The sequence below is a fragment of the Gobio gobio genome (assembly GCF_949357685.1).
Source record: "Gobio gobio genome assembly, chromosome: 8".
Taxonomy (NCBI): Eukaryota; Metazoa; Chordata; class Actinopteri; order Cypriniformes; family Gobionidae; genus Gobio; species Gobio gobio.
Genome location: NC_137114.1, coordinates 47,739,267 through 47,754,753, shown reverse-complemented (window position 1 = coordinate 47,754,753; position 15,487 = coordinate 47,739,267). Strand labels below are relative to the sequence as shown.

The following is a 15,487-nucleotide window of genomic DNA, read 5'->3' as shown; positions in this document are numbered from 1 at the left end:
TGCATGCCTAATTTCACCTGATCAGGCGTGATTCCTGAATTATTAGATTTATTATTTTACTAAAATTAGTTATAATAATGGTTTCCCCCCTTTAACATGTATTTTAAAGGCATCTCTAAATTATGCACAATTTGTCAAATATAATGCCATTGTGTAACCTCTAGATGGCTGTATATATGTGTATATATATAAAATAACATGGTGTTTTGATTCGGACATAATTAGTAACTTTGCATTTGATTTGAATATGTATATATATTTACACAATATTAAAGAATACTTTTAGTCAAAGTTGAGTTTTTATTTTGATTTGAAGCATCAATTTTGCATTACAGTCAAATCTGGACACAGAGAAAGCATTTTGTTATTCACACTAGCTACATACACAGATCAGGCATAATATTATGACCACTGAGAGGTAAAGTGAATAACACTGATTATCTTCATCACCTGTTAGTGGGTGGGATATATTAGGCAGCAAGTGAACATTTTGTCCTCAAATTTGATGTGCTAGAAGCAGGAAAAAATGGGCAAGCGTAAGGATTTGAGCGCGTTTGACCGTGTGGTCCGATCAAACAGACGAGCTACTGTAGCTCAAATTGCTCAAGAAGTTAATGCTGGTTCTGATAGAAAGGTGTCAGAATACACAGTGCATCTCAGTTTGTTGCGTATGGGGCTGCATAACCACAGACCACTCAGGGTGCCCTTGCTGACCCCTGTCCACCGCCGAAAGTGCCAACAGTAGCACTTGAACATCAGAACTGGACCACAGAGCAATGGAAGAAGGTGGCCTGGTCTGATGAATCACGTTTTCTTTTTTTTTCTGGTGGAGGCAGTGTGATGCTTTGGGCAATGTTCTGCTGGGAAACCTTGGGTCACTTTGACACGTACCACCTTCCTAAGCATTGTTGCAGACCATGTACACCCTTTCATGGAAATGGTATTCCGTAGTGGCAAACAAGTCTGATCCATGGAAGCCCCACCTCGCAATTAACAGGACTTGATCTGCTGCTAACATCTTGGTGCCAGATACCACAGCACACCTTCAGGGGTCTAGTGGAGTCCATGCCTCTACGGGTCAGGGCTGCAAAAGGGGGGCCTACACAATATTCATAATGTTATGCCTGATTGGTGCATTTCATTATGAATTTGAAGGATTATTTCTTCAGAGTGAATAAGCAGATGATTTTTTAAACCTGCTGCATCTTTGAAACTCTTCTCACACTGAGTACAGTGGTACGGCTTCTCTCCAGTATGAACTCGCTCATGTGATTTCAGGTTTCCAGACTGAGTGAAACTCTTGTCACAATATGAGCACTTGTAAGGTTTTTCTCCAGTATGAACTCGCTCATGTTTTTTCAGGTGATGAGACCAATAGAAACTCTTGTCACAATGAGTACAGTAGTACTTCTCTCCAGTATGAACTCGCTCATGTTTTTTCAGGTTTCCAGACCGATAGAAACTCTTGTCACAATATGAGCACTTGTAAGGTTTTTCTCCAGTGTGAGTTCTTTGGTGCACTTTCAGATGACTAGATGTAGTAAAGCTCTTCCCACAGTCACAACACACATGATCTCTCACACCTGTGTGTGTTTTCTGGTGCTGTTTAAAACTGCTCAGCCATGAAAAACTCTTTCCACAGAGAGAACACACATGAGGTCTCTCATCTGAATGAACTATCAGGTGTTTTTTTAGATTTGATGATGAAATAAAATCTTTACCACACTGATCACAGTTAAATGGCTTTTCTCCAGAGTGAATGTGCAGATGAATACTGAGATCTGATGCATCTCTGAAACTCTTCTCACACTGAGTACAGTGGTACGGCTTCTCTCCAGTATGAACTCGCTCGTGTGATTTCAGGCGTCCAGACTGAGTGAATCTCTTGTCACAATATGAGCACTTGTGAGGTTTTTCTCCAGTATGAGTTATTTGGTGCTGTTTCAGATGACTAGATTTAGTAAAGCTCTTCCCACAGTCAAAGCACATATGATCTCTCACTTCATCATGCCTTTTCTGGTGCAGTTTAAAACAGTCAAGTCGTGAAAAACTCTTTCCACAGAGAGAACACACATGAGGTCTCTCTTCTGAATGAACCATCAGGTGATTTTTAAGATTTGAGGATGAAATAAAATCTTTCCCACACTGATCACACTTGAATGGTTTTTCTCCAGAGTGAATGCGCAGATGATACCTGAGAGTTGATGATTCAGTAAAACTCTTTCCACACTGAGTGCATGTGTACGGTTTCTCTCCAGTGTGAATTCTCATGTGTCTGTTCAGTTTTCCTTTTTGTGTGAAACTCTTTCCACACTGAGAGCAGGTGTGCAGCTTTTTGGCTTCTGTTTCTTGAGTTTTGAAGTCACAGAGTTTCTTTATGTCATTTAGTTTGTGTTGTTGCTCCGTCACTTCCATCTGGTCTAAAATAAACATATAAAGTAGTCAGAATCAGTTCAATGAGGTTAAATGTGAAAATTAAAAACACTCAGCAGAAAACAAGAAATCTGGGCCGGTATTTATAAAACCTTTAAGAAATGCTCTTAAGAATAGTCTTAAGCTTTAACTTAAGTGTCAAAAGATTCTCAGTAAAAGTTGTTTAAGGGTGTGTTCACACTTGTCATGTTTGGTTTGATTAAAACGGACCCTGGTGCGATTGCTCGGTTAGTGCGGTTCATTTGAACACATGTGAACGCTGCCATCCGAACCCTGGTGAGCACCAAACAAGCGGACCGAGAACGCTAAAAAGATGGGTCTCAGTCCACTTCCAAACGAACTCTGGTGCGGTTTGATTGATATATGAATGCAAAACGGACCAAAGACATGTAAACGAACCAAAAACAGGACGTAATGTCACCAGATGCGACGCTACAAGTCAGCTGATTTGACGACACGAAAAGGTGTATCCAAAATGAGTAGAGGGCAAACGTGGAGCAACGAGGAGGTAAAGTGCCTCATCGATATATGCAGATCTTCAATTCTGCATACAACAGAGCAAATCCTGGTGCTGTTTTGAATGTTTTGAACATTTTATGAGCTCTTCGTGAGTTCTCAGCTGGTAAAAATAAAACCATATGTACACGCATAAAATGATGGCGTTTAATCCAGCACACAGCATTGTTTTGAATGTTCGTTAAGCAAGCTCCGTCACGAAATATACGTCATAAAAGCCGACCAATCAGGTTGTTACCGTATCCCTATGCCTTTGGTTCAGTAACTTTAGGTTCGCTGTTAAAAATGCCAGTGTGAACGCTAAGCGGACCAGGACTATATATGTTTTTTTCTTGTTTTTTGGTCCGGACCAAACGAACCGAACTACAAGTGTGAACTTTTATAGAACTAAGAGACTTTTATAAAGAAGCTGAAAGGTGGATTCTGAAATCCACTACCGCTTCAATAGAATTGTATATATCCTAATAAAATTTATAATCAAAGCCTCAATCAATATTCATCCTCCTATATAATTATGATTTCAATGATTCTTTCCAGTTATGAGTTTGCTTATATCAATAGGACCCATGATTGTTTCTTCCTTTATAATTTCTAAAGTTTGTATTTGGTCTCTGAGTGGTGACTGAGACCCTAAAGAATCAAGATGAATATGGTCTGTACTATTGTCTGTATCTCTCACTGAGAGAAAAGCACGTTATCAATATGTTTTGGAAAACTTTCTCTGGTTGGGACCAGATCTCACCAACTCCAACCTTGGAAAGACTGTGTATCTGTGTATGTGCGCAGTATTTGGTGTTACAGATCAGTATCGGAGGTGGATTGCGGGCATGCTAAAAAATGAGGGGCTTGTTGTTCTGGACAAGCTGGTGCCTGCTCGAGAATCCGGAAGGTCATTACATGCCTAATTCTGGGGTGAAAGCGTCAACAAGTGATATCTGTACACGTGAATCTGATTAACTGACAATGTGTGGAAATTTACCAAGACCGTCCATTTTCTCTGAGTCAATCAGAGTCATTCCACATGACAATAATGACGTGAAAACAGTATAACTGTTCAGAAATTGTATGTATGATAGGTGGAGGCGGGGAGACTGTTAGAAGGAGCGCGGCCTACGAACTCCTTGTGAGACTTGAAGCTGGCTTCTAATGATGAAACTGCAAACTATTCTTCAGTAAATTTCTCTTTAATTAATCTAACTCCTGACTCTTGGTCTTCATTTTTCACTACTGGTCCTGGGTCCTAAGCTGTTACCCCAACAAAGATAAAAGCAAGTCTAAGACTGATTCTTAAATGCTGACTAAAGTGGCACTTAAGGCCAATTTATACTTCTGCATCGAGTGTACGCCGCAGTGTACGCCGTAGGCTATGCACGTAGCCGACGCCGTCATGAGCATTTATACTTCTGCGCTGTTGTCCGCGTCAATGTGCAATTTACACATGCAGACGCTAGTAGGCAGTGTCCTCGGGCATGTTGGTGTAAGCAAGACAACAGCCGAAGAAGAAGCAGCTTGTTGTGTAGAATGTGTACATTCATGTTGGAATATCAGCAACAGTGAGAGAGCGGCTTTTCTTGCAGCTTGAGTTGTTGTATCTAATACAAATGAAGCATCTCTAGTTGATTAGTAAAGTTAAATAAGGTGATCTGGCGCTGGAATGCGTTTGTGAAATCATGCAGAGCTCGTGGCCGCTGTTTTCACTAGCGGTGGCTCGAGCAATCGATTGCTGTTGTGGAGACTTCATTCACGAAATGTACCCTAATGTGTCCCTGTTCTTGATATACAATTACTGATTAACATCTTTGGTTTTAATGAGAAAATAAAATAAACTATACTCAGCGGATCTATGTATTTATTTACTAGCATAAAGAATCGCTGGACTACAAAATATTGTGTTATAGCAGACGTAAGGAACTATCATCCCATTTCTGGACACACACACACATCGCAGATTTTTTAATTATTTATTGACCTGAGGGAGGGTTTCTGGCAGACCAATCACAGCGCTTGCGGTCCGCGTAGAATTGACGCGTTGTTACATTTTTGGAGAGGTGCACGTCAGGGTACGGCGTAGGTCCGACGCAGAAGTATAAATTGGCCTTAAGTGCCACTTTAGTCAGCATTTAAGAATCAGTCTTAGACTTGCTTTTATCTTTGTTGGGGTAACAGCTTAGGACCCAGGACCAGTAGTGAAAAATGAAGACCAAGAGTTGCAAGTGTTACAAACTCAGGACTACAATGATGTCAACACAAAATGGCCGCCCTTAACCACTGAATCAGCCAAAAGTGAGCCTGCAACGGTGAAGTCACAGCAGCAGGACACCAATCGTTTAATGCAATTATAGTAAAAGAATTTATTTAAGATTGAAACTTTAATATTTAAATTTATCACAAATTAGTATTGATGCAGTGGAATCATTTTCGATTGATTTTTTTAATTTTCATATTCATATAATTTTCCTTCGCCTAATTTATCAACGCCTTTTCATTCTATCCCTCTACACTGCTCCTACCCCTAAACCTACCCATCACACACACACACACACACACACACACACACACTGCCCCTGCCCCTAAACCTACCCGTCACAAGAAACATTCTGCATTTTTACATTTAAAGGGGTGGTAAACCACGATTTCACTATTCTAACTTTAGCTAGCGTGTAATGTTGCTGCTTGAGCATAAACAACATCTGCAAAGTTACAACGTTCAAAGTTTAAAGCAAAGGGAGATATTTGCTTTTAAAGAAATCAGTTTCTAAGAACTACAGCAAACGGCCAGTAGGCGACTACACACATTCCTCCAGGGTTGGTGACATCAACAGGCTCAATATTTACATAAACCCCTCCTCCGAGAATATTAAATAAGGGGGGGTGAGGCCATTTTGTATCGCGGCGCTGTTGTGGTATAAGTTAGTTAGGCTGGAGTGTTGTTGCCGTGATGCCGAGGAAACGCTGTTATTTCCATCCGGATTGCAGGTCTGGGGTACTTGCTCTGTTCAGCCTTCCTTGGGACGGGGGTGCGTTGCAGAGCGTTTAACATACAGCATGTTGCACATGTGTTTGAGACAGAGGGGAACAGGCGCGTGCTGGGCTCCCTGCAGCACATCTAACAGAGGAAAACATCCACCGTCTTCGCGATTTCAATGCCAGATTTGCACAACGTCAGCTGCGTGAAAAAAACACTGCCGGTGTGTGGATGCACGACGCGCGCGCTGCACATTTCACGGAGGACAACACAAACTTCGCGAGTTCAATTCAGGATATGCACAACGGCTTGTCCTGAAAGCTGGATTTACAAACAGAAGCTGTTTACGGGCCACAACCTGTAAGTCTGATTTATATTTCATCGATGTGTTTTCCTGTAATATGTTGTAGCAAGGAAGTAAACAGATGACAACGCTGTTCTGCAAACCAGTCTGTTAAATGCTCATTCATACTTAACGTTATCCGACGAACACCTAACATTACAAACACTAACGTTAAAATCTCAACAGCGAACCTGGCATTAGTGTAAATGATTCTTTGATTAGAGCTTTTATGTATTGTTTATCTTCAGGCATGCTAAACATGGTTCTGTGTGTGATTTGGCTAACTTCCTAGTTAAAGCCAGTGCTTAGTGTTCGTTTTGGGTTAGTTCTTGCGACAGATATTTGGCTATAATCGTTCTAAAAATACAAAAGTTAAAGTGCCATTCAGTAGCCATCACTATAGACCCGCAGTCTTTACTCTTGAGGACTCAACAGTTTCTGCTCGATCATCTTCACTCAAATGTTCTCATATGGTTTTATTGACGCCGACCAAAGCACAGCCTCCGGTGAAGGTAAGGGGCGTGACGTTACCGACAACCGTGCACTGCGGTTAGCAAATCAGAACACACTAGGCCAGCTAACCAATCAGAGCCCACTGCGTATTTTTGAGGGACTGGCTTCATACAACCCGGAAAGCATCAGACCGTTTTACAAGGAGGGACAGAGCAGTGTAGAATAAAGGTCAAATATATGAAAAATAAGGCAATTTTTTTTTAAACGAAGCATGAACACATGTTACAGTGCACCCCACAAACACAGTCAAGCCTTCAAAAGAATGTGTTTTACCACCCCTTAAAAAAAAAAAAACCATAATTTAGTATGTTTATAAATCCATTTACATTCACGCGGAATCACACAGCGTACACATACACGCGGATAAATCAAAATGCGTACAGACTTCAGAAGTCGGAATCATCAAATTTCCGATAGCACGTGAAGGCAGCAATTACTACAAAATCCCACTTTTGTTCCGTTTGGAAGTGGGGAGCGTGCCGTCCCACCAGTAGCTCTTCTGGTGCTTGTTTACTCGTTATCCAGCTTGACAAGCATGACAAGTTAACGTTAGCTTGTTAATAACAGTTGTAAAGCAGGGGTGGTATAGTTTGCAAGACTAAAGACACGTTTTTATTCACTTGCCTTTTTTGGCCCATTCATTTTTCAATGTGTTGCTATCTTAATTTCGTTGACAAATAATTTGTCAGTATTTTAATCAACAACATTTTTCACAGACAAAAACGAGACAAAAATCAAAACCAGCTTTGAATGACAAAAACTATGACTAAGGCCTAGTCCACACGTACACGGTATTTTTATAACCGGAGTTTTTCCTCCTCCGTTTTAAAAAACAATCACGTCCACACAAGCACGGTTTTTAAAAAAATCTCTGTCCACATGAAAACGCAAAACCGCGCTATGATTGGCTGCTTGATTTCCACATGGGGTTAGGTAAGGCAAGTGTGTGAAGCTTCAGTCCACTGGGGCCCTGCCCCTGTCCACGGCACCGATGCACTGAGGGATGCCATGGGCTCAGTGAAACCCTTCTACAAGTTTACTTTGGAATCAGTGACAGGTAACTGTATATACACAGGGGCAGGGCCCCAGTGGACTGAAGCTTCACACACTTGCCTTACTATGTTGTATTATTGTATTCTGGCGCCTCTGTTCTGCAATACAATGAGATAACTGCGCATGTATCTGTATCAGGGATGGAAATTAGCACCCGCCACCAGCCAAATGCGGGTGATTTGGTGTTGTTGCGGGTAAACTCGCTTCACCTACCGGCCACCGTGGCGGGTACATACAAATAGCATAGCCTACTGTTTCACCTGGACGGCGGACACTTTGAGAGGAGGCACACCTTCAAAACCTTTGATTTGTGGCGTTACAAATCAAATTCCCAATAAGTAGTAGAGAAGTTAATTTCCGCGTGGTTAGGTTTAGCGGCTTTGTTGCCATAGCGGCGGAGTCTCGAGAACATGAGCTGTAAACTTGCGCGGTTTTTTAAAAACATATCGAGCTTGCATCGCGTCCACCGTTTGAACGCAAGAGGATCTCCAGATACAGGGCTGAATAGAAAAAAAGATATCAACGGGTCTGTCCAGTAACTCGTGATGAACCTCAGGCGAACTGCACACTTTGCAGAGAAGCATTTCAGTTGCTCAGATTGACTGATTTAAAGCAGCAGCGCTGACACACATATCCCTACTTCTAAAGGTATAGGCCTATTGTTTTTTTAAATGGATAATATATTTATATAATATTCCATACATTATCAGAGCTTGGCAGACAGAATTATTATATATATGTTAGACAGGTTAATTACTAGAATATAGATTATAATGTTATTATTAATGTATAATTAATCATACATAATAAATAATCCTGCCATATAAAGTTTGACATTTAGTAAAAGAATATTTAGATAAAAATGGGACAAATAATTACATAATAACATAGTCATAATTTAAGTAAATTAATAAAAAAATAAACATTTTTGAATTTCAGAATTGTCAAAAAAGTGATTACTGGTTCAGAATGACTGCTTAAAGGGACAGTTCACCCAAAAATGAAAATTCTGTCATTATTTACTCACCCTCAAGTTGTTCCAAACATGTATACATTTCTTTGTTAAGTTGAACACACAGGAAGATTACTGTGGAAGTCAACTGTGCCCCCAAAGCAGCCTGGGTACAAACTTTCTGCAAAATATCTTCTTTTGTGTTCAGCAGAACATAGAAACTCATACAGGTTTAAAACATCATGAGGGAGAGTAAATTATGACCGAATGTTTTAGTTTTGGGTGAACTATCCCTTTAAAGTGCACCAAATAGGCTACTAAAGAGTTTTTTAGAAATAAATTAAATAATCAAATGTAAAATAATATAAAATTTTATATTGTCGTGAATGGGTGTCCCTTATTTTGCCACACTGAAGGTGGCAACCCTAGTATGTCGTCAACACGCTTCAGAAGATGCCAAAACTAATAGTTTCATTGTTGGGACTAAAAACCTAAAACTGGAAGCCATAAAAGACCATGAATCATCCAAATGCCACATCCATTAATCTGCCCTACTCATTTAATGAAATGTATATCAGTTCATGGTTTGTGTGTGTATAAAAGAGATAATGTCAGTATTTCATTGAGACTTGAGATTAAATAAACTGCTTAAGTATTGTAGAGCTTGTAGTATTAATTACTAATCGGTTAAAAACAAGAAAGTGGCTGGTAAAAACATTGAGTGGCTGGTAGATTTTGAAATCCACCAGCCACAGTGGCCGGTGGACAAAAAAGTTAATTTCCATCCCTGATCTGTATATATGTAATAAGCGCTGTTAGCAGAGTTATTAAAAGTTACGTCCGCCATTGCATAGACTCCACTCATGTATAAACAAAAGCGATAACGGCGCACATTTCGACTTAACAAGCCGAAATCTCCGGTTTCACCGTCTACACGACAACACTGTAACCGGAGTTTCTAAAAAACTTCACCCTGGCCGGAGTTTTCAAAAAAGTCCGGTTTCAGTAACCGGATACTGCGTTTGCGTGTGGACGAACAGCCAAACCGTGTAGAAAAAGCTGCGGTTTTGAAAATACCCGTGTTCGTGTGGACAGGGCCTAACATCTATTGTCATTTTCGGTCAGCATTCGGTCTTAAAGTGACAGCAGTCCATTAACCTGCTTCCATTTGTGCTCATAATATTAATCAAACAACAAAAGACAGAGAAAATCACCTCTTTAGTTTTAATAAGGATTCATTATATTTATTATACATTAAAGGTCCCGTTTTTCGTGTTTTTTTGAAGCTTTGATTGTGTTTACAGTGTGCAATATAACATGTGTTCATGTTTCATGTGTAAAAAAACAGTATTTTTCACACAATTTACTTATCTGTATACTGCTGTTTTCACTGTCCTCAAAACGGCCTGAGAATTTCCTCGTTCTATGAAGTCCCTCCTTCAGAAATACGTATCGAGTTCTGATTGTGCCAGTGGTTCCCGTGTTGTGATTCGACAGCAGCTTAGCTCACGTTGCCCGGGAAGGTCACGCCTCTTACCATAACGGGGAGATGAACGCGCTCAAACTACAGCCCCTGAAGGCCAAACAAAGGTGATTTGACTCCGGGATGAAAATAACAGCGTCTGATGGCGACAAACGCAACCGAACCGAACCGAACGCAACACTTCCTCTTCTCCACGAGGGAGCAACAAGACCACGCCCCCTTTTTCGCGTATTCTTGTGGGCGGAGGTTAGTCAACAAACCGTTCTACTGACGTAATTAAAGCAGGATATACCAGGATGGAGTCCAAACCGGCCGTTCGCTGTAGGCTTTGAAAGGGAACTTCTGTTAAATAAAATATCTCGCTTGGCATTGAACTTTGAGCTTTATAATTTTACAGGTATTATTTATGCTCTAACAGCAACATTACACACTAACTAAAGTTTGAAAAATGGGATCACGAAGAACAGGACCTTTAATTATTTAATCCATATTTAATCTATGAGGAATGTTGTATGCAAGTTGTTATAAAGAATGCATATCCTTAATTGAAAATAAGACCGTGTTCTTCTTTTAGGAGTAGTTTTATTTAATTGTTACATAATATTTTTTTAATATGTCACAGCAGTTAAATCTGTGTCTGGATTTAATATCATTCATATTAATAGGTTAATACAGTAGATGTATTCTCCAGGAGTATATAATGGGTTTGGACATTTTAGAGAAATTCTTAATGCATTACAATTTAACTAAACCCATTAATTTTGAGTGTGTGCGTCTGAGTGTAGTGTAGAGAACAAGTTCTAACATCCTGTTAAGTTTTCTGATTAGTATTTTTCTTCATAAAAAAAAAAAGATGTATACATTTATTGTAGCAACCTGTGCACTTTCTGAAGATTTTTTGCACTGTGAATTTGCACTGTCAGTTCTTTTCTTGAATAAAGGATTGGAAATTAATGTTTTTTTATATATATTCGATTCATCGATTAATCGAGGAAATAATCAACAGATTAATAGATTATTAAAATAATCGTTAGTTGCAGCCCTAATGTTTACGCAAAGTCATGATGTCATGTTGTATAGGGGGCGATTTCGGATTCAGGCAGTATTTTTGTGTTTCCAAAAACCATTCACACTTTTGCTAACTGGCAAACAGCATTTGCAGCAAGTCGTGTTTTACTGTAACTTCAGCAGCTCCAGGCACACGAACAAAAGCCCCAATCTCATTGGTAGTTAACACGAAACCAATGCGTTTTTTTTCAATTACGCTTTTACGCCTGACGTTTTGCGCCCTTCACATTGGCGCACTTTGTTTAGTCACGAGGCGTTAAACACAAGCGAAAATCATCCCGGTGTGAACAGGCCTTAAAGCCGCGTTTCCACCGCAGGAACTTTCCCCCGGAACCAGGAACTTTGGGGGGGAACTCGGTGTGTTTCGACCGCAGGAACTAGGGTCTAAATGAAGTTCCGGGTAAATATTTCCCCCTCCAAACGGCCCTGCTTGCGAGGTGGTACTTTTAAAAAGGTCGGGAACTTTCGGGGGTGGGACTTATGCGCTGAACATGCTGATTGGTTGAGCTCTTGCAGCATTTTTTCCCCCACCGCCATTTTTACAAGTTTTTTTGCGAGGTGGGTTCTGCGTTCAGTAAATATTTTCTTTGCAACAATGGAGTTCAACAAAAAAATTCGACCGACGACTAGGTTCAGGCTTGGAGCATTTATGCGGAGGAGGACATCCAGCGGGAACTGGAAACGGCGACCCGCAATGAAAAGGTATAACGTTACCTGAAGATATCGACTCGGTTCCAGTCACACTGGAAAACAGTGCAGAGAGAAGTTAAAGAAATTAAGACAAGATTACAAGAAATTAAAGGATCATAACAACCGGAGCGGTTCCGACCGGCGTATCAACAAGTGGCATGACCGCCTGGACGCGTTGTTGGGACAGACCATCCTTTTCTGGCGCAGCGGTAACGAAAGACTCGGCTAATGCGTTGTTGGAAACCATCCCGAAATCCGAGTGGGTTGAAGGTAAATATCTCATCTTGGTATCATCTATTAAACTCGTTGCAGTGTAACGTTGCAGTAACTTTTTTCAACGTGCTTTTCCAGACGTAACGGGTGGCCCTGATGAATTGCAGGCAACGGAGACCAGCGTATTTTCCCCCGCGGTCACCAGTACACGTTAGCCCTCGTCCCGTGTCTCCTGCCGAAACACACACATGCCAGAGGTATAAAGCTGACAAAATGTGTATATATTTAAAAACTGATGTGTAATCCATAATGGTTTTGGGTAGTTTTGTTGTTTTTAATTGTAAACTTAAATTGCCAATGATAGAAATTGCACACTGGGCATTGTTCAAGCTGGGCAAGCAATTGTTTATTATTTGTAGTGAAAATACTAAATAATTAATTGATGGTTTCTATTGTTTCATGGTTGCCTTGTGTATTAATTTCCATGTGTTTCTGTGCAAGTTTTCTACTTAGGGAAAAGGAAAAGGGACTGACTTTTCTTGATGCACTGAGGGACATGGAGGATGCTAACCGGGCCGTCCTGCAGCATGGACAAGAACTGACCAATATATTCAGCTGTTACTGGAGAGCCAGGCCGAGGAGAGATGAGGAGGCAAGAGTTGGCATTCCACCAGTCAGAAGCGGAAGAAAGCTGACGGCAGCAGAGGGACTTTCAGACCGGGTTTCTGTCTGTTCTTGGACAGTTTGTCCAGTCGTTCAAGAAGTAGCCACAACGACCAGCCGCTTGAATGAAGCATTTGCACTATCACATTTGTACTTTATATATTGTACGTGTTGGCACAGCTCTTGGACAGGTTACTGAAAAATACACTTTTTTATATTGTTGTTTTCACATTTTATAATTTCATTTTATTGTTCTAGTAATTTATTTGTCTTTGCACACTTATTTTAATTTTGTAAGAACTAATCTGTCTAAAATAAAGTCAAATGTGTAAAATGTCACTGTGTCTTTTTAATTTCCACATTCTAACTATATAACCACTTTCTAATTGTAGTGTTGGAAGCAAATAAAAGGGCTGCTGCTCGCAAGTCTTTCTGAATATGCACATAAACATATCTAGAAAACCCAAATATAATATTTTTAAATGTATAACTATGTGAATGTAGTATAATAACTTATGACCACAACTTAAGTGAAGCCATACGTGTGGTCCTGTTTCATTTCAAATTTGAGGAAGAAGTCTCTAAAATTATGCACTTAATGAAGCATATTGTAAAACTAGTCATGTGATTTTTTTTTTTTTGTGAATGCATAGAGATGTTATTGTGATAAATAAATACTTGCAGTCTAGTACCTAATCTTTCAACCGCTAAATTCAGTCTATTGTTTTCATTCAATTAACTTTTCACACATCTGTCATGAATGACTGACCTCATTATCCTTTTATAGAAAATATTTTGGAATTGAGCTATTACAACACATTCAGATTTTGGATTGCCCATCATCCCATTTTGCATTAAAATGGTCAAACCAGGTGAAAGTGCACGTTTAAATAAGCTGTGTTGGTAATGTGTATGCAAAAGCAGCACTGCTTGCATCTTCTCCACTTGTAGTTGCAGACAGTATCGCGCAAAAGTGATTCATGTCCGTCTGTGACTGGGAGGAGCAGCCGCGCGTATTCTCACGTCACCGGGCTAATTTGCCTAATCTCCCCGGTACTTTAGACCGCGGTGGAAACGCAGAAAGTAGCAGGTCTGGGGGAGAAAAAGTTCCTGGGAAAAAAGTTCCTGGTACAAATAGTTCCGGGTAATTTTGGTGGAAACGCGGCTTAAGTGTGACATCTGCGGGCTGTAAATTAAAGTGATGTTTGTGTGAGTAAAGAATAACATGAAGCTTCAAGCTTTCTTGACGTTTTCTTGACGAGAAAACTGACAGCCTCCGACATACGCATGACCAGAGTTTCTCAGCGCGCTGAAGTCACACTTCAAGTTACGTCAAGCATGAACTCAACCCTCTCATGCTCGTGCTGGTGACTGTGGGTCAGAGACGATAGTCTACAGTTTAAAATATTGGTATTTTTCATACAAACACTTATCGTTACTTGACTTGAAACACGAAAGCCCAAACTAAAAAAAATATGCACTTTTGCTGCTTATTATTTCACAGCCACTAATGCAGTCAATAATGAAGAATCAAGAATGGACACCAACCTATTTGTTCCTCTGTATCTTCATGTTTTATTCTGGATGGATCTGGATAACTCATGTCTTCAATCTCCTCTTTAATCTCCTCTTTAATAAACTCCATCTTTAACAGTCACACAGATTTCAGCTGCTACACCTGGAGTTTGTCCTTCTCTTGTAGGATGATGTGAATATTTCCAGTATTTATTGGTGAATTGTTGTGGGAGGGGCTTCACTGCAGGTGTGAACTGTGATCACTGTGAGATACTGACGCCCACAGGACCAGATCTGGAAAAATCAAAGATAAATTACTGAATTTACACTGGATTACTTCAATTACATATTATTTCTGTCAGGAATATGGAGTAGTTTGGTACAAGTTAGATATTAATTGCTTTCAAAACCAGGTTTGTTCAACTCCTGTCCAAAGTCTGAGAGAAACAACAGGACCATCATGTTTAACTGAGCTGCTGAAAAGCCTCTTTGTCTCCAAAAGTTCCCTGTTTTCCCCTCATTCATTATGCTGATGTCTGAGATCTTCTGTAAAGTGGCACATTAAGCACATTTTATTGGTGTAATAGAGTCAAGAGTGTGTGAAAAACTCTCTGCCAACATATTATTACACTCTAATAATAAACCAGGACACACACCGCAATTCATTACATTGGTCCTTAAACATGTAAACTCTGGAGCTGATTAATGTTAAACTCTGTAATCTGAGAAACATCTCTCACCTGCAGAATGGAAATATAAGGCATCCGGAGAAAATATTCAACTTTTGTCCTTCATTCACGATCGTTAACAGCGTCGCTTTTAAGTTTCAGCTTCATCTGGAGAGTCTGCTTCTCGCGCTTCTCTCTTCTGCGCATGCTCAGGGCGCGCGGTGTCATGTTTCTTAAAGGGGCCGCATATTCTTAAAGCGTATTCTTTGTAAAGGTGTAAATCGCCTTTCAAGTGTCAGAAGAAAAAAAATATTTGTAGCATTTTACTGTTATTTGTAAGTGTAATTAATGTTTTGTGAAACTGCAGCTTAATGCCATTGCAAAACAAATATGATCTGTATTCTTCTGACTT

General features: G+C 40.1%; 1 protein-coding gene across 2 annotated transcripts; it reads right to left on the bottom strand.

The window, feature by feature from the left end:
- Positions 1-285: 285 nt before the first annotated feature.
- Positions 286-15,278, bottom strand: LOC307130772 (uncharacterized protein). 2 transcript variants are annotated; one of them, XM_079823948.1, is made up of 3 exons: positions 15,148-15,272; positions 14,441-14,701; positions 286-2,420 (listed from the first exon to the last, which is right to left on the bottom strand). In XM_079823948.1, exons 2-3 carry the CDS (start codon positions 14,535-14,537, stop codon positions 1,111-1,113), a joined length of 1,407 nt encoding a protein of 468 aa, XP_079680074.1. In that variant the 5' UTR covers positions 14,538-14,701; positions 15,148-15,272; the 3' UTR covers positions 286-1,110. The 2 variants fall into 2 exon arrangements, with proteins under 2 accessions (XP_079680074.1, XP_079680075.1); XM_079823949.1 differs by having other exon boundaries at positions 288-2,420; positions 14,441-14,953; positions 15,148-15,278.
- Between the last annotated feature and the right edge of the window lie 209 nt (positions 15,279-15,487).

What these genes read in the sequence shown, in the direction of transcription:
- LOC307130772 (XM_079823949.1), bottom strand. Translation starts at nt 14,537, where the DNA reads ATGGAGTTTATTAAAGAGGAGATTAAAGAGGAGATTGAAGACATGAGT. An exon ending in AGATACAGAGGAACAAATAG is followed by an intron (nt 2,421 to 14,440) that starts GTTGGTGTCCAT and finishes TGTTTATTTTAG; the next exon opens with ACCAGATGGAAGTGACGGAG.